The following is a 26,617-nucleotide window of genomic DNA, read 5'->3' as shown; positions in this document are numbered from 1 at the left end:
CAATAAGAATATCCCAACGATTATCATTACTGTTTCTTTATTTCAAAAGTGGGGTTTAATGTCTGACCATTTTAAGCAAAAGAATAATTCAATCTTTTACTGGGATATTAGGCTTTATCATGCAGTCTGTGTGTCTGTCTTTAGACATATGGCTCATGACTTCAGCAGGTGGTATAAATACACCATCCATCAATTAAAAGTTATCAAGCATTAGAAACAGCAAAAGCTATTGACCTTTCACACTGAAAATCCAAGGTGACTAAAGCCCACACCATATTTGGTAATGTGCACATGTAACATGATACCTTGTCATGGCTTCATTTTTAATTTACCTGTAACATCCCCTGATAGGCAGCACTTTCCTCAAGTCATTTCAGTACAACTGTTGTTTAAATAGTCTGTTTTATTGCATGTACAATAATGTACACAATTGTAATAAGGTCGCACATGAGACCAGTAACAACGATAGAGGTATATATGCATTTACAGTAGCATGTCACATAAAATTTAAATCTTTTTGTCTGGTTCAGAGTGCTCTTTGCCTGGTCAAGTTCAAGAGGATTATTTTGTGCAAATTTAATCAGATGTTTTAATTTAGTGCTTCGCTTCCTCTGAATATATTACCATAACCCTTCACTCAAGACAAAATAAATTAAGGTTTCAGAGCTTCACGGTCCACATGAATTTTTTGAGGAAAACAACATAAAGACCAGTCAACAGTTCATAATTGTTCTACGGTCGCCTACAAACGTATTTTCAGTCATGCATTCACTCAGCGAATCACGGAAACAGATGCCATCCCTGGGAAAGGAATGTGTTCGGTTCACTTGACTCCCTGACCTCCTCCTCTAGGCACACAGCGGTACACATGCTGTCAGGTAAGCCCTTTAAAAACAGAAACAAAATAAAAAGAAATACAGCAAAAAAAACATCCCTGATGTTGTGTGGTAATAAACTTAAATGTATGCTGATCATTCCCCGCTGGAGTCTGTATCATCATTGATGTAGCCCTCCTCAATGGGTGTCCCGCTGTTCTGGTTCCCCCACTCGTCCTCAATACTGTCGTTGTCCTCCAGCAGCTCATTCTCAGGCTCTGGGCCTCCACCGGCGACAGCAGCTTCTGCCCCCCCCACTGCGGCAACCTCGTTCGCATTTCCATCAGGGGCGGCGTAACCATTGTTGTTGGAGAAGGGGGCACTGTCCTGGGACTCGTCCTCGATGTTGACCCGCTGGTGGCACATGGGGCAGGTGTCCTGTATGTACAGCCACTTGCGCAGGCAAAGGGCGTGGAAGTAGTGGTGGCAAGGTGTGACGCGTGCGGAGGAGGCAAACTCCTGGTAGCAGATGGCGCAGACATCCCCGATGTCCCGTAGCTGGTTGCCCGTCACCTCCGGGAGGGAGTTGATTTTCTTCACTGCGGTCCTACGGTTGATGAAGGTCTTCCAGCCATTCTTGGCCTGCAGGTAGATGTTAAAGTAAGCATGGAGGCACATCATGCAGGCCCGGATCTTACTTCCAGACTCGAACATCATGGTGTACGCCCCGTTCCCAAACATGATCACCCCGAAGACAAACTCAATGATGTTCCCAGCGGAGCGCACATAGTACACATAGTCATCCAGCCCTTCCCATAGGACACTGTGGAGGCCGTCCACCATGAAGAGCCCATACACAGTGAGTGAGACGACAACCTTGAGGCAGAGCTCCACACAGAATGCCGTGACAGCGAATAGCCAGGTGTTGAGGGCGTAGTGGCGCCAGAGGGCGCAGCTCAGGGCAATGGGCAGCACGAAAAGGCAGAGGGACACCATGAGGACGGGGAAGTGTCGCCGGAAGGATGAGACTTGGGATGCGCTCAGGGACATGAGGACTGGGTCTGTCATCCCGTGGATGAAGTGCAAGATGGCGGTCAGCAGAAGGCACATGTTGCGGCAGAGCCGGACCAGTCTCTCCCCGGGGTCCAGGCCGCTGAGTCCGGTCTGCAGAGCCAGAATGAAGAACAGCACCGGCGCCACAAAGCCAAGCCTCTTGTCCTCCTCCTCCGTGGAGCCTATGAAAGCCAGGATGCCCAGCCCTAGGTAGTGCGCTATGGATGAGATGACTGCACTCATGCCCAGCACGGTCAGGGTGGAATCGCAGCCGCTGATGATGAGGTTGCTGAGCAGGTCCCACAGCACGTCCCAGGTCAAGTGGGCCTGGTCTCCACTCTCATTCCGGACCGCCCTCACCACGTAGACCAGGATGACGGCCTGAGCCACCACCCGGGTCAGCCAGAAGACGCGGAGCACGTCAGGAAAGCGGATCCTCTTCCAGGTGTCCTCCACCAGCATCTGCACGCCGTAGATGCGGTACATGTGCCGCACTAGCAGGTAGACATAGCGGCAGGAGTAGTAGAGACACTTCAGCTGTAGGGCCAGGTGCACAACTGTGCTGGCAGTTAGCACCAAGCCAGAGGCCACGGCCAGCTTCTGCTGGACGTCCACTGGCAGCTCCAAGATCAGCCCCCAGATGGGGACGGTGACGTCAAGGATGATTAGCGCCGCGTAGGTGGACGGGACATTGAGCAGCATCACGTAGCTGACGCCGAGCACCAGCTGGACAGCGGCCATCCCCAACCACAGGGCAGGTCCATTCCGAGGCAGAAGCTTGAAGCCAAGCGCTGCCGCGTAGTACACACTGTAGAAGTCTATATGTGAGGTGGCATAGTAGTTGAGCAGGATGGCCACTGCTCCCAGAAGCACAGCAAAGAGCAGCATACAGAACCTAAAGAGGGCCTTTTGCGACAAGACCAGGACCACACTGGATACCACAATACCTGAGGGGAAGCAGTGGAGAAACAAAAACTTACATGTTGTTTATATTTTGCAAGCATACAGTAGCTGTTCATTAAAGCACTAATAGACAGATTAATTAAAAACAACAAAATTATATGATTTTTAAATTAATGGCTGTTGGTTTAACTTGTCAACCTTTCAAACAAAATAGCCATATACCAGTAAATGGTTGTCAGGGAAACTACACTCAGCCACCACCGCAACACAAAGTATTCTCTTTAAAAAAAATATTGCTGCATCATATAAGAGAGGCTTAAAATACATCAGGCATTAACCGTAATACCCAACTGCATTACAGCATGTGTTACAATGGAAATAAAACAAACACACAGGTAAAACTTCACATAAAATATCTAAGAATATTAACTTCTGGCAACAAAAAAATCATTACTTTTAAAGCTAAAAAAATCATCCACTCTCACAGAAAAACAAAAGAGGCAAGAAAATTGAATGCCCTAAATAAGGCTGGCAGAGAGACATTACAGAGTAACAAAAATGTAGAAGATATATGTATACCAAAGTCAGAAAAGAGTTCAAAACATCCACGGGAACAAGTAATGAAAGAGTGAAGAGAGAGAAGAAACTGATGAGGACCTCAGACAATGAAGGAAAGATAGAAATAACTCAAAATACAGAGGAAGAGGGAAAGTAACAGCAGAGAGTAAGGACACAGTGCTGATGAAAAGTCAGTGTCAACGTGGAATTAGTGGAAGGGGACTGAGCTGTTGGGTTCTGTATTGGCTGAACATGACCAATGTGCACAGAGACAAAAATCACACGAATCAAAGAACGACACAAACAGAGCTTGGACAAAGAGATATGATGAATAGTTGCAGTAAGCAGAGGTTGATAAACCAGCAGAGTAGAAAGGCTGACAAAAACACAGGTAAGAGTCAAGAATGACGGAATGAATGCATAGAGAGGCCAAAATATGACCCTTGAAATGGCAATCAAGTAGGTAGCCTATAAAGCTACTAAGTAGTGCTGAATTTGTGTCTCACTGAGCATTCAAATAGCTTTAGGCAGAACAGTAACAGTGTACAGTACAGCAAACAAGAGAACTGTGTTTCGACTTCACTGAAGGTAGCAGTTATTCACTCACCGAGGAGCTGTTCAGAAGCACAATAACTGTTATTTCTCACTTATGTCTCTGCATTCCATTTTTTGACACCCAACATAAATTACTGTTATTTGCACATAAAAGTGTCAACGTTTAGATCCCTCAGCATCTTTGTCAGGACCCTGTAATCTCTGCGTTTCTCCTTCATCTGCCACACAACAGTAAAACAATGTGTCACTTTTTCAGCTAAATGTAGGCTACACATTTATTTAGAGAGAGACAGACAGCCCCGTGAGTGATATTCCAACGGTGCTGAACACAAACAAAACTTCTCTAGAACTGATGGCTGATCAGAGGGTTGCTGGAGAACCAAGTATGAATAGTACCAGCTAGTACACATGAAGATATGTTGAGCATGAAAAAGCTAATTTATCTTGACGGATTGATCTGTCATTTAATGCAAAGTACCCCGTTACAAAAATAAATCTGACCAAAAAAAAAAAAAAAATTCTGCCTACTTTATATGAGTTGAGATTAACCGTGAAAGTTTAGCTTTATTTAAATTAAGTTTTATGAATGAAACATTAAAACATTAAAAAAGGAAGCCTGGGGGCAACGTACGAGTCATTCGTGGTGATTCACCTGTCAACAATCGATACCAAATGTTTTTAAAGTTATCTAGGAGTTGACTACTGTTATGTTTTTGCTGCAAGTACAGAGAAAATACTAAACCCACACGTTCCTTTGCGTTAGTTCGCTGGCTAACAAGCTGTTTAGTCATGTTTTCAAGCACCACGTTACAAAATAGTAAACGATTTGCCCTCCCCTATAAATCGATCATGACATTCCTTGCGCGTCACTTTTAAAGCAGTGACAGATCTTCAGGAAGTTAACATAAGATGAGCTCAGTTATTCTCTAGGTGCTGTCCATGTCGAAATCAAAAGAGAGTAAATCAACACAACACCCTGACTAGCTAGCTAGCTAGCTAACTAACTAAGAATGATACTGACATTGTTGAATCACAATTATTAAATCGGATTTGCATTGAGTAACTGACGAGTTGGTATCTAGCTGTCGCTGCGGTTCACCCACATGACGGGGGCATTTGTGACTCATGCGGTATTGAATAAAACAGATGACTAATGTACTACTAACGATCTTACCCAAAACTCGAATCACACTCCCTCCGGCGGCCCCGGCCCATCCGGACCAAGGATCACGGTAAGAGTTGAAAATGGCGTCGATAATAAAAATACATGGAACTCGCAACGTCACATCCAGTACGGCCAAGGCCTGCTGGCTGATTCGGCCGTGATGGGACGCCATAGGATGTTATCTGCGTGAGGATTCTGTATGAGAATAACACCCTCATAAAAATTTCCAGATGTTATTTTACAGGATCGCTATAGTTCACCATCTTCACTGCCCTCTTGTTGCTATGCGCGGAACGCGGAAGTAATCCCTCTGATTTAACTATCGCGGTGAAACGTAGCTAAGGTGTTTTGGTGCGTGACGTCTTCAGCGTGACTGCTCGTTGTTATGGCAACGGGGGGCCGGGGTCTTTCGGTAAGCTGTGAAAGTTGTCAGATCATTGTTATAATGTTGCCTGTATTATAACTGATTACATTTCAAAGACGTTTTGTATGTGATTCTGTATGTTGACAACCAGAAAATAACAGCCAACAGAGCCCGATTGGTATGCATCATAGCTGAGTGGTCATATTTTCACCAGTCCAGGGTTTGCAGGGGAAGGTTTATGGACCTCGGGTAGCTCTTCTGACTTTCTAGGGGGTCTCCACTGATTTTCAGACACGTAATGCAAAGACAGCTCTGTTTATATGAGGGACTATACAGGCAATGACATATTAAGTAAATATGACCCCTTTCTACCTATATAGAGATCTAAGCTCTTTAGTAATCAAATAAAGTAGGTGAAGCAGTGTATGTCTCAGTGTTTGATGTCAGAATGCATAAAAATTCTGTTTACAGCAGAGCTGATGGGGCTTGTGTTGGCTTTATGGGGGGTAAGGTGGCCAGACCTGTTTGGGTTGTGTCCAGGCTCATTGTTGGCACTAGTCAGCCCAACTACTCATGATTCTTATCAAATAAATTTGATTAATGAAGTATTGTACTCCTCTGTCAACCTCAAAACATACCATGCTGCTTGAGCATTTGTGAGAGTTTTTACTATAAAATCCTTATTGAATCAAAACCAGTCTTTACTAAAATAAGGGATTAATTTTCCCTGATTTTATGTGTTTTTCCAGGAGGGGTGAATGTGGTAGAGTAAAAATAGGTAAATAAGAATCAGTACCTGTAAAAACAATAAGTGAACCTCACTAAGTGAATAACTGAGTGCCAAATACCAGGAGGATAACCTTGCGCTCCAAAAAGTACATCACTGCATCAGTACAGTGTCTGCAGAGTATGTTTTTGTGTGTATGAGCAGTATATTAATCGGTCAACTGAACTCCAGGAACGTCTCCTCACTTGGGATTATGAAATTGACACTGCACTGGGGTTATTTGGATGTGGGTGGGGCTGTAGATAAACGTGAGAACGAATGTGAGGGGGAACCTCTGTGCTGGGGACAGGATTTGACGAGTTTGTGATTGCCACTCCAGCCCAGTAGGTGGCAATATGCATCTGTAATTTGGTTAGAATCAACTATAATATACGCAGAAGAAGAAGAATACTCCTGTATCCCACAGGTCTGCACTCCTGTCATATGAAGGTGAACCTGGTCAGGGGGAGATCCGGGGTGGAAGATGGCAGCTGCCTATCTTACCCATCAACAAAAGGTCCTTCGACTTTATAAAAAAGCGTTGAGACACCTGGAATCATGGTGTATTTTTAGGTAAGAATAGCTGGTTAATAATTGCAATAGCTTCTAAGAAACGATCAAGCAGATTTGGAAAAGCTGTGCATGAAAACAGCTAACCATAACATTTCGAAAAGGGCCTAGCTGTAGGTCAAAACTACAGGCTGAATGTTTGAAATCAATCGATATTTCCCAGATAAATACTTTGCAGATAGATTCCGCCACAAAGATAATCTTGCTACAAGAGCATTTAACGTTAGTTAGCCTAGCCGCTATTTTGATTGTCGTCACAATGTTCTAGCGTCTAATGTTGTCGTTTGCTAATATAGATTTAGATCATCTGATTTTATTGCTTTTGTGTGGCTAACTTACTAGCGAACTGATCAGTAGCTTTGGGGAAACCGAGCAGCCATGTATCCGAATTAAGTAGTCTTGTACATTATTATTTTGTCGATAATTTGTAGATAAAACGTCTGGAATTGGGATAGTATGGTAACTAGCCATAGTTTTCGGCTGATGAACATACTGTATCTGCGACAAGAAATCAAGCTAAACAGCAAGGCTGTTTTGGTTCTATTAGTTATTTAATTGGGTAAGTGATGTCTTGAATGTTCTCTAACATGACGTTAATTACGGAGCCCCTTAGAGCACACATTGTAAAAATGCATGTATCCTTTCGTAATTCATACCTACAGATCAGCATTTTGTGCCTTTAATTTATGAATCCGAACCCCAATTGACTGATCGTTCTGTTGAATGTTTCAACTGCTTTGTTTGGACGGGAGCTGAGGTGATTCATTAAATCTAATTTTAATTTTATCTTGAAATGCAAATATAAAAGCTAAATACAGAGTAACCCAACGTTAGAAAAGTCTCAAACGTCGATTTACAGAATAAAGGTACAAAACGAAAAATTAAATTTCTGTCCTCTAAGGTGGGTTTCTCAACTCTGGACCTAGGAATTACTGTGCAAATGTCAGATCTAAAAAAAAAAAACGTAATGAATACTATGTAGATATAGGTCGGGATATAAGGAGACAACTGAGGGTGCACTGAGGTCCGTCTGGGGGCAGCCCTAAGCACCCCCATAGCGCCGACCCTGCTCTTAGTACTGTATCTGCTCAGACCTCGTTATTACAGACCAGGTTTGCTGGACCTTTGTTCTTCTAACAAGATTACAAGCAAGAGTGTTTCTGTAAGCGTTTTCTATTTTCTCGAGCCCCTTTATGAAGTTGACCAGAAAACTTTATTGATGAAGGCTACATTGTAGTAAGAAAGAAGGGTAGCCTATTCAGACAAAAGTGTAATGTAATTAAAATACTTCGTTGGGATAAATTCAACGGGTCTTGAAAAATTAGGCTAATGGAATAATTTGAATAATTTAAGATTAACATAGTCCAGCTCTGTCCTCTGTTTTAACCAAATCTTTTAAACAACTTTCCTTTACGTTTTACCAGATATTGTGGATAGAGCTGGAAGAAAAAAGAAACGACACACACTCCAGGATTGCGACGCACTAGTCGAGTTAAGCTTTCTCAAATCCAGATCCAAGGACCAGTGTTGATCACCACTGCTCTAGGGAGCTACGTACTAGATTGTTTAATGGCTTGCAAATAACCGATTTAAATGTTATATGTGAACATGTTAAATGTTATATATCTATTTTATTACCAATGTTGGTAATATCGAGTTAACTACAGTATAGCTAGCAAACGTCATCTTTTAACGTGTACTGCTGGTAAATTATTCTGATCATTGTTATGGGTTGATTTTCTGATTCCTTGCCTCTGCTCCCGTCATCAGTGTAATAAACAGTAAGAATAGCTCGCTTCTATCGCATGTTGCTGATTACGTTCATGCATTACAGTGCAGCTGATGGCGTGTTTGTTTACCCTCAGGGATAAATACCGGTTCTACGCCTGCTTGCTGAGGGCACGCTTCGATGACAATAAGAATGAGAAGGACATGGTTAAAGCCACGATGATGCTCAAAGCGGGGGAAGAGGAGTTCTGGGCTAACCAGCACCCGCAGGTCTACCTGTTCCCAGATTCCCCTGGCGGGACCTCCTACGAGAGATATGACAGCTACAAGGTGAGCGGGCGCGGTTCTTCACTGCTGGCGCGAACTCTTATGCAATTGAAAACAGAACGCTGCAAATGTGACCACAACGACGTTCACTTATGTTTGTGTATTTCATCATTTGTTGAAGGAGCATCCGGTGTTCCACTAGATTAGGTTAGTTTCATTCTCGATAACCAGTTAGTGTTAACGCGAGTATCAACTTAAAATGTTATCTCGTGCTTCGCCAGCCTTTTACATCGTTTTGTAAATTAGTTTGTTCATTGCGTGTTTGTTTAGTGCTGTTGTTTTGACAATTAGCTGGGCGTGGAAGTTTCGGCCGCAGCGCTATTTAGTAAGAGACCAATCAAGCAGCTAATTAGACGAGTGTCTCCACAGCTGCATTATTTATTAGACAGAAAGGAAGGAGATACATTCACTGAGCACTTTATTAGGAACACCTGTACACCTACTTATTCATGTAATTATCTAATTAGCCAGTCGTGTGGCAGCAGTGCAATGTCAGGGTCAGGTGCTTCAATTAATGTTCACATCAACCATCAAAATGGGGGGGAAAAAATGTGATTTCGACCGTGGCATGATTGTTGGTGCCAGATGGGCTGGTTTGAGTATTTCTGTGACTGGTCCATGGTCTTTAAAGTTTACTCAGAATGGTGCCAAAAACAAAAAAACATCCAGTGAGCGGCAGTTCTGCGGATGGAAACGCCTTGTTGATGAGAGAGGTCAACGGAGAATGGCCAGACTGGTTCGAGCTGACAGAAAGGCTATAGTAACTCAGATAACCACTCTGTACAATTGTGGTGAGCAGAAAAGCATCTCAGAATGCACAGCAGGTCAAACCTTGAGGCGGATGGGCTACAACAGCAGTAGACCACGTCAGGTTCCACTTCTGTCAGCCAAGAACAGAAAGCTGAGGCTGCGGTGGGCACAGGCTCACCAAAACTGGACAGTTGAAGACTGGAAGAATGTAGCCTGGTCTGATGAATCTCAATTTCTGCTGAGGCACACAGATGGTAGGGTCAGAATTTGGCACCAGCAGCATGAATCCATGGACCCAACCTGCCTTGTGTCAACAGTCCAGGCTGGTGGCGGTGGTGTAATGGTGTGGGGAATGTTTTCTTGGCACACTTTGCGCCTGTTAATACCAATCAATCATTGCTTGAATGCCACAGCCTATTTGAGTATTGTTGCTGACCATGTGCATCCCTTCATGGCCACAATTTACCCATCTTCTACTGGCTACTTTCAGCATGATAATGCGCCATGTCACAAAGCAAAAGTCGTCTCAGACTGGTTTCATGAACATGACAGTGAGTTCAGTGTTCTTCAGTGGCCTTCCCAGTAGGAATGAAACGGTTACTGGTTTCACGGTAAACCACAGTAAAATTCCCGATGGTTAGTATTGCCGTTTCAAATTGTAATTATTATTAAAACCGTGGTTGATTACCGCGCTTTGAAAAACTCACGTTAAACACTGTCCAGCATCAACCAAAGTTAGCAACAGTCTCCCAGACGCATTCAGCATTATCATGATATTCTGAAATGACCTACAAATCTATAACCTATAATCTAACCTATATTAGACCAAGATTTTTAGAAAACAGCATGCACAAGCAAACTCGACTCTTCCCTTTGCACTAGATTTGTGATGAATAACGCATCCTTAGCGTCCTCACTCGGAAATTCGTCTTCCTTACAAGCTCATTTAAGCAACTGGAGCCATGCATGGGAATGTTGGACCAAATGGCTTAACTTTTGCATTTAAAAACATGTATAAGCACTTCATTTTAGAGTGTTTTGTAGCCTGAGAAAGTAATGTCATCTATAAAAGTCCTAGTAGATTCTTGTACATTAATTAATTTCAGTGGACAGAATAGATGTAGGCTAGCCTATCGCCTTCCTTTGATGTGGATATTTAGGTACAATAACAGTAATAGGCTTAATAATAATAATAATAATAATAATAGTAATAATAATAATAATAATAATAATAATTATTATTATTATCTTAATAATAATAATCTTAATAATGAGAACAACAATAATAATAATGGCTTTGACCCCCATCGTCTTGCTCACCCAAGGCGCTCCGGCACTTCTTAAAATAGCACTACACCCCTGCACGGTTCTGCTGGTTTATGCGTGTGTCTGCAGACTCTATTCGCCCATTGCACACGATAACAAGTTACGTAGTTTAGTCACCCAACCAACATATTTTGTTCATTTAACAGTCGTCAAATTGGTTGTAAAAGTGTTCCAGCAAGAGAAATACTGTACTCCTCTGTATTTATGTCAATTGTTGGGCTCATTGCAATTACTATCGCTGTCTACTTAAGACTGATTTGTATTTATGTAATGGGGTCATTGCATATACTCAAATGCACATTTGGCATGGTTTTCATATGTCAACATAGCCAATACCTTATGTAATCATTTTAATGTTTATGCAAACAAAAAGTGCATAGTGCTGCTAATTTTATTTGTGGGTTTCAATATAAAACTTGGTGAAATGATTTCAGTTTGTGTATCAGTACTTTTCAAACATTTCCAGCACATTTTAACAATACCGCGAAAATACTGATAACCGTGATAATTTTGTTCACTATAATCGTGATATTAAATTTTCATACCATTTCATCTCTTCTTCCCAGTCACTGGATCTGAATCTAATAGAACAACTTTGGGATGTGGTGGAATGGGAGGTTCGCAGCATGAATGTGCAGCTGACAAATCTGCAGAAATTGCGTAATGCAATCATGTCAGCATGGACCAGAATCTCAAAGGAATGTTTCCAACATCTTGTGGAATCCATGCCATGAAGAATTGAGGCAAAGGGAGGCCCTACCCAGTATTAGTATAGTGTTCCTGTTAAAATGCTCAGTGAGTGTATATTGGTCGATAGTTACGGACAGCAGATGGCTCCAGATTGCTTTTCTTCAGTAGGGATGTGATTCGTGCCTCCAAGCCTGCAGGCACACAGCCTGTACCACCTAGATCAGTATGCTCTGCAACCTTCGGGCAACACGATGGGGTCGCTCCTCTCAGACACAGTTTCTTGTCTGTACTGTTCCCCCAGTAGTGGAATAAATTTTCCTTGAGGGTCAGGACAGTGGAATTACTAGCCATCTTCCAATACAGACTGAAGACCCACATCTTCAGACTGTGTCTCGATTCCACCTTAGTCCCCACCCCCTAACACCTGCCACTTGTATTACTAGTATTACTTAATGTTTAATTTACACGTAATATTGCAATGTGTTTTGGATTCTGTGATCTAGTGACCGTGATGTAGGGTAGTGTGTGCCTTTGGCTTCACGTATTTTCTAGGCTGTTTTGTGTGTGTAGTGTGTAGTGTAGCACTATACATGGCACTGTAGCACAGTGGTTAAGGAGCAGGACTTCGTTAAGGAGCCGGTTCGATTCCCCACTGGGGCACTGCTGCTGTACTCTTGGGCAAGGTACTTAACCCACAATTGCCGCAGTAAATACCCAACTGTATAAATGGATAACATTGCAAAAAAAACTGTAATTGGTGTAAATCACTCTGGATAAGAGCGTCTGCTAAATGCTAGTAATAATAACAACTTGTTACGCTTACACTTACTGGTCTGGGAGTGTTGTTAGCCTGGTCTGACACTGTTGCTCATTTAACATGGATGGGTACACTTCCATTCTTTTGTGCTGGAAGTCTGGATAAGAGCATCTGCCTAATGAATGTTATGTAATGTAATGGGTATCTCTCCCCTCAGGTCCCTGAATGGTGCTTGGATTATTGGCATCCCTCAGAGAAGGCCATGTATCCAGACTATTTTGCCAAGAGGGAACAGTGGAAGAAGCTCCGAGAGCAGAGCTGGGACAGAGAGGTACCCCGCAAATGGCTTTGCAGAACCCCTCAGCGCCTCTTCTGATGTAGTTGCAACCCATTGCAAACATTTTAATACCTTATATTACATCGCATGTTTGATCATCTGCACGAGTTTGATGTCTAAACTTCACTGTTCTCGGTTCCCTCCACCTCACCCTTGGAGATGTGGTCTTTAAAACCGCTGTTGAGAGTGCGTGTAGATTAGACCCCTGCTAATCCACGTGGCTTTTGTCTTCACCCTCCAGGTGCAGCAGCTGGAGGAGGAGACCCCAGCCGGTGGGCCTAGGTCCGAGGCCCTGCCCCCCGCCCGCAAGGAGGGAGACCTTCCTCCCCTATGGTGGCAGTATGTCACCCGCCCCAGGGAGCGCCCTGTCTGAAGCCCTTGGGCAAAGGCTGCTGGGATACACAGGAACAGCTCTTGTGCCTCCTGTTCTTGATACCTGTTCAACTGCATGTTGATTCACCTCTTGAAATCAACTGCCTGTCTTTACAATAAAGTAGAGGATTCTGAACACAAAGCAGTGGTGTATGTACAATTTGACTAGAAATGCTAGAAATATTGGTTGAACCAGTGTGCAAGGGATGACTTTACTGCATTGACAAAGGAATTTCTTTTACTGATGCAATTGTGACACAAACTCTGTGGTGCATTCACAAATCTGAATCTGTTGGAGATGTCCTTATCCTTATCCTTATCCTCCCCCCCCAAGCTGGTTCAGTTAAAGAAGCCCAGAGAGAAGACAGATTTTGATGGCTTGTGACACATACAGACATTGAGTCATGAAGAGAGTATATACATACCATCTTAAAAAATTCCCAAAAAAATCAAATTTCAAATTTCAATTCTTCAGTAGCAAGGGGACACAGGTGTTTGCAGAATTTCTCTTTAATATAGGCTGAAGCAGTCATTACACAGAAAAAAGGAAACATTACAGAAAGTGATCAAGTAACAGCCTATAGAGAACCGCACAGGGAAAGAGGTCAGCTCAGTACAAACTAGCAACTAAATTATTAGAAGTGGTGTCTATTACCCATAGTTTGACAGTCTGCTGTTACAATATGCAAAACACAAAACTTTTAAACTATCTTAATTGGTTTACACATCATTACATAAAATTTGTCAACTTAAAAAAAAAAAATCTAGATATGCTCTGAAGTGGTTTAAACAGCAAGGGATGTACAGCATTAATACAACTGAAGATTTATGCACATACAATATCAAAACATTTCTGTAGTGAGACAATAACCACATATAGGTTTGGTGCGTCATATGCACTGTGCATCAGCTACCTATAGCTAATTTCACAATTTCATAAGCATGTAGTAGATGAGAAATACACTGGCTTTGGATCGTCTCAGACTGGGGATCAGAGAGGGCGCCCAATATACCTTAAACTGGTATAAAATATGATTTCTGAAGGTAGCAATGCGACATACTTGCTTTATACATATTGACAACAGATTCACATTGAACAGAGCGGTAGCTTTACACTTTTTGCTGCCCGATGTCAAAGTGAACAAGGGGACAAGGCATTAAGCTTGCAATTAACAAATCTGGATTCCCCTCAAAGTACTTAGCTAAAATGCTAAATAGTAAATGTGCTAAAATAAAGTAGAGGTAATGACATAGGCGTAATTTAGGCTGGGGATGCTGGGGACATGTCCCCACCACTTTTTGTCGTGGCCCATTTCATCCCCACCACTTTTTGAAAGCCTTTAGTTAGCTGTGAACATGTCGACCCATCGTTGTCCCCAGCACTTTTCAAAACAAACTGACACCCATGGGTAATGACATTTGAAATGCTTAAGGATTTTAAAATGTTTCCCTCCAAACCCTCTATTGTGCATTGTGCTAAAAATGCATTCCCAAGATGACAGAGTCAAGGACAATGTGTGTGATGTGATGCATTAGGCGACCAGTTTGAATAATCAGATTGGAGGCTCTGAAAGCTTCCCCTTCCAGAGATCTGTGGGTGCTCAGAAATTTGGAAAACACAACACATCAGGCCTTCAGAGCAAAGGCAGCTGAAAAAAAAACTGATGGCCAATTGGCTCATTCCATCCAAAACTCACCCTGGCAACCGGTGTCACCACCAAAGCTCTCAGATGCCCCCTGGTGGACAAAAAGTATCACTACCTTTTCAAAGTTAAGTCCACTCAATTGGAAATCACAGCTATCCACTTTCAATATGAACAGGAAAACTGGTATATATATATCTGCTAATCTGACAGCAAATGTGTGAAATAATCAATTCTGTCCTGAAAAGTAAAAAAAATAGAAAGCTGAAGAGAATAAATTAAGCCCTCTGGGTTTCTATCCCCATTTCGTATGTACAGTTTCATTGGAAGTTCCGGCTACCGCTCCACATCAGTGCTTTAACTGAAATCCAATTCAGACTGGGTTTTAGAAAACAAATAACACAATTAAATAAATGCTTACAAATGTGCTCATTTAAGTTTTAAATTGCTTTTAGCCTCATAAGTTACATAACTTCACCAGAAGAGCGGACGTTAACAGAGGTATGCCCGAATGCACATCTGCCTGACCTGTACAGGACCAGATCTCTGTAATTAGCACAAACCTCACTACATCTTAAGAAAATAAAATGCCATAATCCAATATGGCCTCTCTCCTTTTCCTTTGAACATGTCTGCTTAATAAGCCCTTTGCACCCTTTCTCCCAGCAGGCTGGTCTTTGCTTTTCTACCCCCTGTAAAGTTTGTGTTCACAATAGCATACGGTATTGCCACGGCACAGTTGTACATTTGGAATATACAGTGTAGTAATGAGAGTATTGCTTACCATACACCGGTTAATGCGTCTGCTCTTTGACAACTACGACTCTAATACTGAGCAACAACCGTGCTAATGAGTTAACTTGTAGAGTAGTTCTGTGAAGGTGTAAAAAAAAAAAATGGAAAAAAAGGGTTCATAATGCAATTATTGTATGTTCTGTAAATTGTATGTTCTACTGTAAAAAAACAGTGTTCATAGAGAGCTCCGTCGCATAAGGAAAATCTCAGTCACTTCAACAGCTTCATTTGGCACCTCAGAGTACAATCAGAGAAGAGAGAGCGCAGGGAGGCAACAACGAGAAAAGAAGCGAAGGCTCTTTTGTTTACCATTTCAAACACAGTCGGCTCAGCTGCGACTTTTCCCCCTTCTCAGAAATATTCTCACTGACCACACCCCCTTCTCGATTAAACATTGCATCTTCACAAAACAAAAAACAAAACAAAACAAAAAAACACAAAAAGAGAAACTGGGGGGGCCATCCCCCCTAATTGAATATTGGAATGGATGCAGCCTTGTCGGCCTGATGTGAATACTGTCACGAGTGAGAGCCTTTTGCGACCACCCCCGGCTCTTATGCGATGCGGGGCGCAGAGCGGTCGTTGGTCATGGTCTTCTTCAGCTTGACTCCCCGGCGGATGGCCAGGAGCATGTCGTCCCCTTGAGCATCGAGGGAGTCCGTCTCCTCCAGCAAGGCCTCGGGGTCCTCGGGGGGGCCTGCATCGCAGTCACCGCCTCCCAGGTGCGTGGGCAGCAAGGGGGGGTTGGTGGACGCCTGGCCGCTCCAGGATGCTGCCGGAAGGAGGGCCATCGGCTCACCCTCCTCCCCCACGGAGGGCGACTCTGGACTCATCGGCTCCTCGGGCTCCTCGGTGCCTGCCAGCCCGAAAACAGCGCCCCCGGGGGGGTCGGGCACCGTGGGTGTCTTCACCGGGATGACGGGCGTCTTGATGGGGATGGGCCCTCCACCCGAGGCTGCCCGGCGCACGGAGGGCTTGGTGGAGGGCGTGCGGCGGATGGTGGCCACGCCCGGGGTGACGATGACAGGCCCTGCGTTGGACGGCAGGCCGGCCGTGGAGGCTGGACGCTTGGCCTGGAACATCTTGCGGTAGGACTGGCTGATGTCACTGTTGCGTGGGATGGTGGAGGACTTGTCAAAGTCCTGCTGGTCCACTTCCTGGTCCCCACTGACCGAGAAGTAGTCGTAGTCTGACACTGCAAGACAGGGAATTTGGAACTTCACTGAAAGCAGGTCTATGTGAACTCGCTAACAGGCTGTCTATCAGAGCCTACACGTACAGCTGCTATGTACTGTACCACTATTGGCATCCCTGCACTGTAAAGAGGTCTGAAGTACATGAATGTATATGAGCTGTATAAATACAACCCATTATTGTTATCATTATTTAGGAATCAAGACATCAGCTTCAAACATTCCTCGTCACTGTAATGTAATGTAAAATGCAAAGTGGTATTTAATATCTTTCTTTCAAAAAGAACACATAACTCCACAGATTATATTGTGCTACTGGATGAAGCTTTTGGTGCAATATATAAGGGCAGCATGGTATAATGGTAAGAAACAGGGCTTGTAACTGAAAGGTCATTGGTTCGATTCCCCACTGGGGCTCTGCCATTAAGTACCTTGGGCAAGGTATTTAACTCACAGTATTTTAGAGAATATCCAGCTGTAGAAATGGATAAAATTGTAAGTCGCTCTGGATAAAGTGGGCCTTTACCCTGGGAGGGGATGGTGTCCTCAGAGCAGCAGGGGGTGGTGGTCTGGGTGCTGTACCCGCTGGAGCACTGCAGGGAGTCCCGGCTGGAGCGCTGCATGTCCAGCTGCAGCCCGCGGGTCAGGGCCAGGGCCAGGGCCAGCTCCTCATGGGCCTCCATGTCCTCTGGCTGGGGACACGCATGCAGGTTACAGACGAGCAGCTTGGGATAACTCAGGTCACATATTTAGGATGGACTGTGAGGTGTGTGTGTGTGTGTGTATGTGTGGTGTTATTTAGGATGGTGTGTGTGTGTGTGTGTGTGCAAGCTCACCCTGGGCGTAGTGGAGGGGGCCATGCTCCTGGCCCTCTGGGGGTCATCCTCAGTGAAGGGAACACTGCCAGCCTGTGTGTTGGTGCTGCTGGGGTCTGCTGCCTGCCGCTTCTCCTTGTTCCTCCTCAGGGTGTTCACCATGGGCTGGTCATAAGGCCCTGGCTTCGCCCAGTCCTGCAGGGCAAGCATACACATCTCACAGCCCATCCTGAAGAATGGCACACCTCTCCCTCTCTCTCTCACACACACACACAAACGCACACTCCTTCCTAAAGAACAGCACATACTCACATACACCTCACAACAATTCAAAACAGCAGCACCCACTCACACCAGCTACTAAAGAGAAGTGCACACACATTTCACACCCCATGCAAGGAGCTTTCAATATTCATGGAAATATTTTACACTCACACTTACTCTCAATAAATTTGCCATGATGATCTAAGCTAAGATTGCACTGTGATGATATTGTAAGAAATGTCATTAATCAAGTCTTTCACAGATCACTTTATTTACTACTTGTTTTGCTCACTTACATAGAGGCCTGCACACAGACTAGTGAGTTACAGAGTAAGGCCTCTGAACACCAGTAATTAATTTTTTGCTGATTCACTGTAAAACTGTTGCTCTCTCATTAAGACAGTCTATTGTAATTAGCAAAAATGCACAGCATTCACTGCTCCTTTCACCAGTCCAGAATACTGACACTACGCTGACAGCTTCACCTTCATTTGCCTCCATAAAACAAACGTGTACCTCCCCCCAGTTGGTGGTGAGATACCATTTATAAACATAGTTTGGAGGAGAAATGCAGAAAACGGGTGGCGGCAGCCGGAAACGTTATTGCTTCAGATGAGTGCCTCTTCGCCGCTGTGCACTCCACAGGGATAAATCATGCTTTGACACAGCCCGGGATTCGGCGCTGTGCTTTTCACTCTCTCCTGAATGCGCTGCTGCTGTCAGTGAATGTGCATGATGGAAGTGGCAAATACCAATTTCCTGTCTTTCAGGTCCCAATAAAGACTCTGAAATGACTGAATGTGTCTCCACTGTACATCTTAATCAATGTGCATCCTCTCAAAACATGGCAACACCAGGACTATAATTGTTTTTTACTGTATGGGTTAATGACAGTTGTACTGTTAGATTTGAAAAACTAATTTAAAATATGCTCTGTATTATGGGATACCTGTCTCTGGTAAATTTTTTGTATTTGACGTTTGAGATGAAACATGTATACTGTATACTGTAAATTGTAGACTGTAACCTGTATACTGTCCACTGGCAACTTAAACTAAGATAGGTCGTTTGTCTGGACTGTTCTCTGAGGTAAGTAAATGGAATACCAACAAAAATAAAAAAAAAAACAGACAAATTGATAGAAGGAGTAGGAGGAATTTTTTCCTTCCTTTAAACAATCTAAAGTGTTGATGTTTGTTTTATTTTTGCTTATTGTGTAATCTTTAGTATCCCACCACTTTCCAGGAACTGAAACTGACTTCCTATCAAGGAGTGAGGAAAATATTTACCAGTTATTCACATAATGGCTTGTAAGGGAGTTTTGTTTTTTAAAACAAAAACTGATAAATTAATGGTTTCATCAGTGATCTGAGAGTGAGTGAGGTGGAAGAGCTGGGAGGACAGGTTCAGCAGAGCACCAGATGAATGAATGAATGAACAAACCTTCCAGCTGGGCACTTTGGAGGAGGGGAACATGCCCGGCCCCAGGGTGCAATAGTGGGGGAAGTTGGGCAGCAGGCTGGAGCCTGGCCGGGACCAGGCCCTTGATGATGAGGAGGAAGAGGAGGAAGGGGCAGGGAAGAAGGGGAAGGGCCCCCCGGAGCCCGCTTCTGCCTGGTATGATGGCTCAGCAGGCCCATAGTGATCGTACCCATTTGACAACTGAGCATGCACAGAGAAGCAAACAAGGACACACAAACAAAAACACAGAAATGGAGAAATCATAAAAGGGCAAATGAAAGACAAAGGCGGGATTTTTCAAATAAAAACCGAACGAAACACCACAATGGGTTGCGGGTGGGAACTAAAAAGGAAACAAAAACAAAATTCTGGCAATGAAAACTGACAAATAAAATAAAACAAATACAAATAGAAACTGTTCCCTCTCATAAACGCTGGAGGTGGGGTGGTGGCCTCCCCTGCACAAAGAGAGCATCCGCACCACAAAGGGGAAGTGACCTCATTTGATATGGGGGGGGGGGGGGGGGGGAATAATGAAATGAGCGTGGCCACAATGTAGGGGAGTGATGCGTCACCTTTTCGGAAGGGGCTGGGGCCCCACCCATGGCCGAGCCGGAGCTGACAGAGGCAGGGGAGCTGCACTCGCTGACAGATTGACAGGTCTCAGAGGCGTCTGAAGAGGCTGAGCTAGAGGGTGTCTGTAACATGTTGGGAGGGGGCAGGGTGGGGTGGGGTTAGGCATGACAGACACAGTGGCAACCACACACACGCGCGCGCGCGCGCACACACGCACACGCACACACAGTGGGGAACGGATTGCCAAAGCAGAAAGAGGGGAGAGAGAGAGACGACAGCACAGGAAGAGCGAGAGGTTAGGGGTGAAGCCTGTCCTAAAACAGTGCTCCGTAAGCAGACAGCAAGCAGCCTGGCGGGGCTCCGAGCTCCAGTGCAAGCTGGTGGTTACTGTAGGTTAGACAGCGTTTGATATGAGGGCTAGGCTTGCAGAGATGCAAATGGCAGCCAAGCTTCTGTTAAAAGCATCAGCATGCACTGAGAGACAGTGCAGGACAGAATCGGAGCATTTCCCCACGTGTGAGAGAGGGAGTGGCAGTGGCGTTGTCGGAGGCTGAGAGACAGGGGAGCTGGGGCCGTGGAAACTGGATGGCAACACTACACTGAGGTGGCAAACTTTCAAACCCAGAGGCTCCAAACTGGGGGGGTGGGTGGTATTGGGGGTGGGGGGGGGGGAGCAGGGGGGGAATGGGAGGTTAAGAGACCTCTCATTTCAAGGCGGTTAACTTTTTAAATGCCAGGGTTGACCACAGGGGAACCGTTCACTTTCAGTGTACATTAGACTCCCTGCATTTGCTATTCTAACGTTCAACGCAAGCCCCTGTGAGATGGAATCTGTTTCGGGCTGGCAGCGTGGTACTGCTGGCCTGTTTCAGGAAAAGCAGCGGGCATTATATGAGCTTTGTGGTAAATGACCACGGCGCCCCCTGCAGGAAGACCTTAGGGGGCCTGTATAGCCAGCCACACTCACGCGCACATCACTTGCAATGATGACTCATCGCTCCGCTCTCAACGCCACTGATACAATCGCCAGAGTGCCGAGCTTCTCGGCTACACTTCCCGGCTGGGGTAACCTAGCAACTTGTTATCGATCTTGGATCTCATAATGTGTGCCTGAGACATGCATTAACAATGTCATACAGTATGCAAAAAAACAGAACACTAATCAGAGCACTGTTATAACACAACATAATAAATGAATAACAAGTTCTAACTGGAGAATAAGGGGTACAACAAACCCATCCAACAACAAAAGCTTGAAAGCTGGATTTTACTACACGACACATTAAAGTGGCATAAAATACATACATTTAAATATATGTAGTACAACTTCAAACATCAAAGCACCATCTTATAATAACAGCAGTTGCTATGGTCAGATTAACATAGTTAACTCAGAGACAAAGCAAAATGGGAGGTCCGTGACAGCTGTCCCTGCTGCTGTCCGCTTACCTGCGGGACAGTCTCCGTGGGCATGGGCGAGGGGGACTTGGACTGGAAGGCATCCTGTGACATGAAGCCAGAGTCGTGGGAGGAAATGCTGGAGAGGCGGGCGGGGGCCTGCATCGGCAGGGTGGAGCTGCGGTAGCGACAGTGTGAGGAGGGAGAGTGAGTGTGCGACCCGCTGGACCGGGAGTCGCTACTGTTTACGCTGTTCAGACTGCTGTTAGAGACAAGGGCGGGGTGGGGGAGACGGAGACCAGGTACCATTAACACTTCACAATCCAATGCAGCAGGCAGGGGACTGTTGCAAGCCCAGTCCAAATCAAAAATACAATACACAAAATCAGGCATGAAATTAAAAAAAAAACACAAAACAATACTGCAATATCCCTTTTGACAAAAGTCTTCTAAAAAGTACACACTTTAGTATACCCTTTAGTTTACACACAAATATTAAATCACTCTCTATTCTCTATCACCCCCTTGAAATTAAGACACTGGTGTCTATCCTAAGGGGGCAGCAGACTCTTTATACAACCATTGTCATTCATTCCAAGTGTCAAAAGGCCAAATGTGTGAAATTCAACAATTTAATTCCAATTAATATTACTACTTATGCAGAGCAGGCAAAAACTGAACTCATGAGGATATGAAAAATTTCTGTTGAACACTACTCTGTCTGGTGAAGACAATGTTGAAAAGCAGACTGACTATGCAGACCCCTCAGGAAGGAATGTGGCCTGCCCTTTATCCTCTGTGCATCACAACTGGACTTGTTTGCAGGCATTTTCACTTTTTCAATTTCTTTATGCTGGTGTGAAAGTCCTTTTCACACTTAAGTCAACTGCCTGACAGCTGAAGTTTGGCATATAACCAACAAAAGGGATGCTGCACTTAAAAAAATAATAAAGTAGGGCAATGTAAAATGATACATCGATTGAAAAAAGAAATAAATAAAAATCAGAATGAGCACATACACCATGCTCCATACAAACTCAAGTACACTTATGCAGTGTGATAGTTCTTTGGAGCATGCCTTGAACAGTAGTGAAACAGTGTTGTGACTTTGCTGTGGATGTTCTAGAACACTCCCAAATCATGGAGCTGTTGACAAGCATTCACAAGATACACAGTGATGCAGGCAATACGACAAGATGAACCATTTTACAAAACTGAAAACAGTTCAGTGGACAGTGTGACAGACATGGTGAAACACGGGGGTTTCAAGGACTTGCTCAGCAGTGTAGATGTAACAAGGAGGTATAATTCAGTCCCTTCCACACTACTGTGGGGTGACTTATTTTCACATGTTAGGCTGTTTCTTTCAAACCTGAACTATCATTATGAATCATCAACATATGACAAAAATGACATTTTGCCATTGATAAAAGGTAGAGTTTACCTGGGAGCAACAGGGTCAGACTGGCTGACAAGCTCACATCAGCTTGACTACTTTCATTGATGGATTGAATAATCCAGTCTTTGAATCGCAGACAAATCTTTCCTCCCTTACTCCCATGCATAACACATTACAGAAGTGCTGGCTACCTCCTTAACCTCAGAAAGACAAGTGGGTAAAAAAATTACATCAACATTGATCAATTCAGTAAAAGAAAATTGAGTTAGCCTTCAAGGTCCAGCACACATTCAACAGGAACTTCAAAGAACAGCACTCAACCTTAGAGGTTTTCTTCTAACCATTTAAGATTTTAATATACTGCTCATGTGCTCCCAAGTATTACTGAATTAAAAAGTAAATGGCAGTTTATGTACAATGTACAAAATGAATAAAAAAGTCATTAAGTACCAGCCTACAGATGCAGTTTTTCATATGTGCCACTAGGGGGCAGAATGACAAAGACTGAGCTGGGGCATTTCCTTACCTGCACATACTGGATTTCCTGGACATGGTGGTGCTGGGAGAGGAAGGCGGAGTCTGGTACGACCAATTGCATTCTGAGCCTTTCAGATCGAGGATGACCTGCGGCAGAGCACATGGAAACAGGTTTGAGTGATTTAGGGGAGGCTGTCATGTTTGGAGATGATTTATTTCGGAGGGGCGCCCCAGGTAGTGCTTCAGGGGTAGTAAGCAGACACCTTTCTCAGGGCGGGCCTTGAACACGCCTTCCGTGTCCTCTGAGGTTAGCACCTGCTTGTGGGTGATTGAAAAGGTCATGTCAAGTTTATATAACTGCAGACTGCCTGGGGGCTGGACCCCATTAGCCTCTTCAGACACTTTTCGGTTAGAAACTGGAATTAAAGAGTGAATTGAAGAGTGATGTGCAAACAAGTATTGATTAACCTTGCTGATCTTTTAACCCGATGTAAACAGCCCTATGGGAGCTAAGCGATCACTGATTGGGTGGAAACATTGGCTGTATTTCCTCTGAGGAAGCAGCAGGGCGTGTGCTGCAGTATGTCTCAACAGCTTGAGAAAGTAGAAGCTTGTTGGCTGAGCCAACATCCATGTTTTAGAAAAGTGGGCTTCCACTTGGCTTTTGGATCAAAGAAGAAGCTTATTGGCTAAGCCCAGAGCCAACCCAGGGGATGTAGCATCCAGTTTTCTGAACCTTTTGGGTCAAGGTAGATGCTAACTGGCTAAACCCTTAGCCACGTTTAAGGGGACAGTGGTGTCCCCACAGCAGCCTGTGTTCTGAGTTGAGTGGACTTCCATTCAGGTTTAGCATGGACCCAGTCTGAGTGCTGACCTGCTCGCTCGCAGCGGGGAGTTTGTGGGGGTCCATGGTCAGGGCTTTGAGGTCATCAGAGATGGTCTGCAGGTGGGTGATCTCTCCCAGCATGGAGATCTCTTCATCCTGGAGCAGGGAGGAAACCAGGAGAGATGACATTACTGGCAGGCAGGACCCAGGTACCCAAACATACACACAGATACAAAAAAAAACATCTCCACAGTGCTCCATAGAATTAGACTTGTACAGCACACTGGAAATATTACCATAAAATAAGAGATGCTTAATGTAGAAAATGAAAGCAAACTGGGTTAGATATCCAGGAATTCATTCAAGAAAGTTTTTTATCAAACCAGACAGGTCAGTTAATAAGAATCAGTGGAACATGGGGCTAATATTCACAACATGAAAAACTGGTGCTACGTACAAGTGAACAAAAACTTTATTTTTCAGATGTATTTTTCCCATATGCCCCTACATACCTAACAGAAAAGGAGTGTGGAAAAACACGAGCAATGAGGGGTTAAGTCATGCTATTTCAGAGATCAGAAGTGGCATGGCCGGGTGGGCAGACTCACCACGACAGGCCGGAGCATGGACACAAAGGCGCAAAAGCGGGCCCTCTCCTCCACCAGGGCCTTCCTCACCGCCTGCTTCTCCGTCTCCTCCAGCAGCAGATACATGTCATTCACATCCTGCATGGCACTGTCCAGCTGCGGCTGGATGTCCCCCCGTCCTGAAAGAGCGCAAGGGCACAGTCACATGCTGCCCGCCTTCCCTCCTAAAGCTGCCTGCTGCTGGGTGCACTGCCTGGGCATGTCACATGGTCAGGCATCACAGAAGCCCCCACAGCTAGTGGCCATTCAACACATTTCATTTGCTTAGCAGACATTCTAACTTACATAGCTTACAATTTTTACATGTTGTCCATTTACACAGCTGGATATTTAGTGGGGCGATTCTGGCCCTGCTGCGTGGCTGGAGGAATCAGTTTGGTGCCACACTCTCTAACACTGTGCGCTCTGTTATAACCAGTCAGATCCACAGAATGGTCACATCCCCCCATCTAACAACATGTGTGGTCCCTCATGATGCCATTGCCACGATCAAACGGACGCATACCACCTTGGGTTCACCAGAGCGCACACAGTCTCATGATATTATTGTATTACCAAACAGACGAAAAGCCAAAACCTCACACTATGTAGGCCAACACAAAATAAGTACCCAGGACACTCTGTGGGGGGTCATTGGGCTTCCACCGCCAATGCATCTTGACCTAAAGAACATATTCTTCACATGATTTCATTGTTAGAAAACATATATCTTCATTTTGTGAAACACAAAGCTTTCCAGTAAATACTGTTATAGCTGAATCATTTAGGGTTTCGCGCTTTTTATGTCAGTTTTCTGACAGGATTTACAGGATTCTGACAGGTGAAGCAACTGGGGGGACCAAGTGAAATGGGTCAATACAACAGAACTGGTAGAAGCAATTACAACCAACTGCAATCCAAGAAAAGCCTCTGAGACAAAAATATAGAGCTAAAATTGTCGGTTTCACAGAAGCCAGCCTCAGTAGGTGGGGCAGACTTTGTTATTTCCAGAGAGGTACTGCAGTAGCATTCTCCCTCTGCCCACATAATGGACGCTTTGGCTTCCCACAGCATTTAAAGCAGGCGGACGGACCACGTGCTGCATATGTTCTCGACTGCTCTACAAAAGGCCACAAGGTCTTTGTGCGAAATAACATGCTGTACCGTCCATGAACTGAAATTCAGCTGCCTTCATGTCTGTTGGTTATCCCATGGAAATGGGCCAGGCTCTATTCCTTTTCCTCTGCTCTCACACCACTGAAAGTTCCTCAAGGGTCAGCTCTGGGTCCCATTTATTTTTTGAGCTGATTTTGGTTGTTATGTGAAGGCATGCCAAAATGTAGCATTTTCCACTTGACTTTCATAACAAGCTCTAAACAGAGACAGAGCACTCCCTGGGCACAATCTTTAGGACTGAATTTCTTGGAACTTGACCAAGGAATATTGATTCTTCCCCACGTTTCATGTCGGGAGATTTCACACAATGACTCTAGTGTCAGTGTTTTGCTCCTGTCTCTGACAATGGAGAATGCCTCAGAACCTTGGTCTACCACAAACCACACGTAACATCTGCCAGTCATCTGAAGACTGATCCTGCACACACAGCATCCTCTCCTGCAGTATAATTTATGGACTTTTGAAATGCCACCACCAAACACAAGGAAGTCTACAATATCAACTCACTTCCACACAAGTAACTTTCCTGATGATGCCTCTTGTAGTGTTGCTTCACCCACCCCCATCACACTGTCCCTTTCATTATCCTTGCAAGATGCAAGTTTAACATTATCTGAACATACTGCAAGCATGCCGACATGACAACACGGTAACTACCAGTCGGTATGATGACACTACAGACTAATAAGAGAACAGTGTTACAATGGGGCGGGATGGAAGGGGTGGATGGGGTTCTCTCCTGCTTGCATAGGGTCACCACAGGCTGGCAAAATGCATGCCCAAATCAGTCCCCTCTATGAGCCTCTGACAACAATGCACAGGCTGGGGTGTAGTAGGTTTCCACACTCACTGTGTCAGAGGGTGAGGGGCAACATAACACCCCCACCCCCAACACCATCTGTAGACCACACGACCCCCCCCACCCCCTTTGT

The 26,617-nt window shown here is 44.5% G+C and overlaps 4 protein-coding genes across 11 annotated transcripts in view; 1 reads left to right on the top strand and 3 right to left on the bottom strand.

Moving 5' to 3' along the window:
- Positions 1-5,127, bottom strand: part of LOC118784510 (transmembrane protein 65-like) — a 52,770-nt gene extending 47,643 nt beyond the window's left edge. The window contains exon 1 of the mRNA XM_036538770.1: positions 5,059-5,127. Coding sequence (XP_036394663.1) covers positions 5,059-5,099 — 41 coding nt within the window. The 5' untranslated portion in view covers positions 5,100-5,127. The remainder of the gene's footprint in view (positions 1-5,058) is intronic.
- On the bottom strand, positions 55-5,342 carry LOC118784509 (E3 ubiquitin-protein ligase RNF139-like). Its single transcript, XM_036538769.1, has 2 exons — positions 5,059-5,342; positions 55-2,815 (listed from the first exon to the last, which is right to left on the bottom strand). The coding sequence occupies exons 1-2, from the start codon at positions 5,219-5,221 to the stop codon at positions 972-974; spliced, it is 2,007 nt and encodes a 668-aa protein (XP_036394662.1). The 5' UTR covers positions 5,222-5,342; the 3' UTR covers positions 55-971.
- Positions 5,343-6,603: 1,261 nt separating this feature from the next.
- ndufb9 (NADH:ubiquinone oxidoreductase subunit B9) lies at positions 6,604-13,101 on the top strand. Its single transcript, XM_036538773.1, has 4 exons — positions 6,604-6,752; positions 8,615-8,807; positions 12,545-12,658; positions 12,906-13,101. The coding sequence occupies exons 1-4, from the start codon at positions 6,664-6,666 to the stop codon at positions 13,035-13,037; spliced, it is 528 nt and encodes a 175-aa protein (XP_036394666.1). The 5' UTR covers positions 6,604-6,663; the 3' UTR covers positions 13,038-13,101.
- Positions 13,102-13,174: 73 nt separating this feature from the next.
- The window catches only part of LOC118784508 (protein MTSS 1-like), a 61,668-nt gene continuing 48,225 nt past the window's right edge, over positions 13,175-26,617 (bottom strand). For 2 of the 8 annotated variants that reach the window (XM_036538760.1, XM_036538761.1), the window contains 9 exons: positions 24,492-24,649; positions 23,932-24,039; positions 23,107-23,204; positions 21,233-21,443; positions 19,783-19,905; positions 19,190-19,408; positions 17,504-17,677; positions 17,194-17,359; positions 13,175-16,669 (listed from right to left, as the gene is read on the bottom strand). In XM_036538760.1, the coding sequence (XP_036394653.1) occupies positions 16,029-16,669; positions 17,194-17,359; positions 17,504-17,677; positions 19,190-19,408; positions 19,783-19,905; positions 21,233-21,443; positions 23,107-23,204; positions 23,932-24,039; positions 24,492-24,649 (1,898 nt within the window). In that variant the 3' untranslated portion in view covers positions 13,175-16,028. The remainder of the gene's footprint in view (positions 16,670-17,193; positions 17,360-17,503; positions 17,678-19,189; positions 19,409-19,782; positions 19,906-21,232; positions 21,444-23,106; positions 23,205-23,931; positions 24,040-24,491; positions 24,650-26,617) is intronic. The other 6 variants (XM_036538762.1, XM_036538764.1, XM_036538767.1 and 3 more) reach the window with 3 other exon arrangements.

Source organism: Megalops cyprinoides, chromosome 10 (assembly GCF_013368585.1).
Source record: "Megalops cyprinoides isolate fMegCyp1 chromosome 10, fMegCyp1.pri, whole genome shotgun sequence".
In the NCBI taxonomy this organism is placed as follows: Eukaryota; Metazoa; Chordata; class Actinopteri; order Elopiformes; family Megalopidae; genus Megalops; species Megalops cyprinoides.
This window is presented reverse-complemented; position numbering and strand designations above follow the sequence as displayed.

Coding starts and splice junctions, on each gene's coding strand:
- LOC118784509 (XM_036538769.1), bottom strand. CDS start 5,221: ATGGCGTCCCATCACGGCCGAATCAGCCAGCAGGCCTTGGCCGTACTG. Junction 2,816..5,058: donor GAGTGTGATTCGAGTTTTGG/GTAAGATCGTTA, acceptor GCTTCCCCTCAG/GTATTGTGGTATCCAGTGTG.
- ndufb9 (XM_036538773.1), top strand. CDS start 6,664: ATGGCAGCTGCCTATCTTACCCATCAACAAAAGGTCCTTCGACTTTAT. Junction 6,753..8,614: donor GAATCATGGTGTATTTTTAG/GTAAGAATAGCT, acceptor GTTTACCCTCAG/GGATAAATACCGGTTCTACG. Junction 12,659..12,905: donor AGCAGAGCTGGGACAGAGAG/GTACCCCGCAAA, acceptor TTCACCCTCCAG/GTGCAGCAGCTGGAGGAGGA.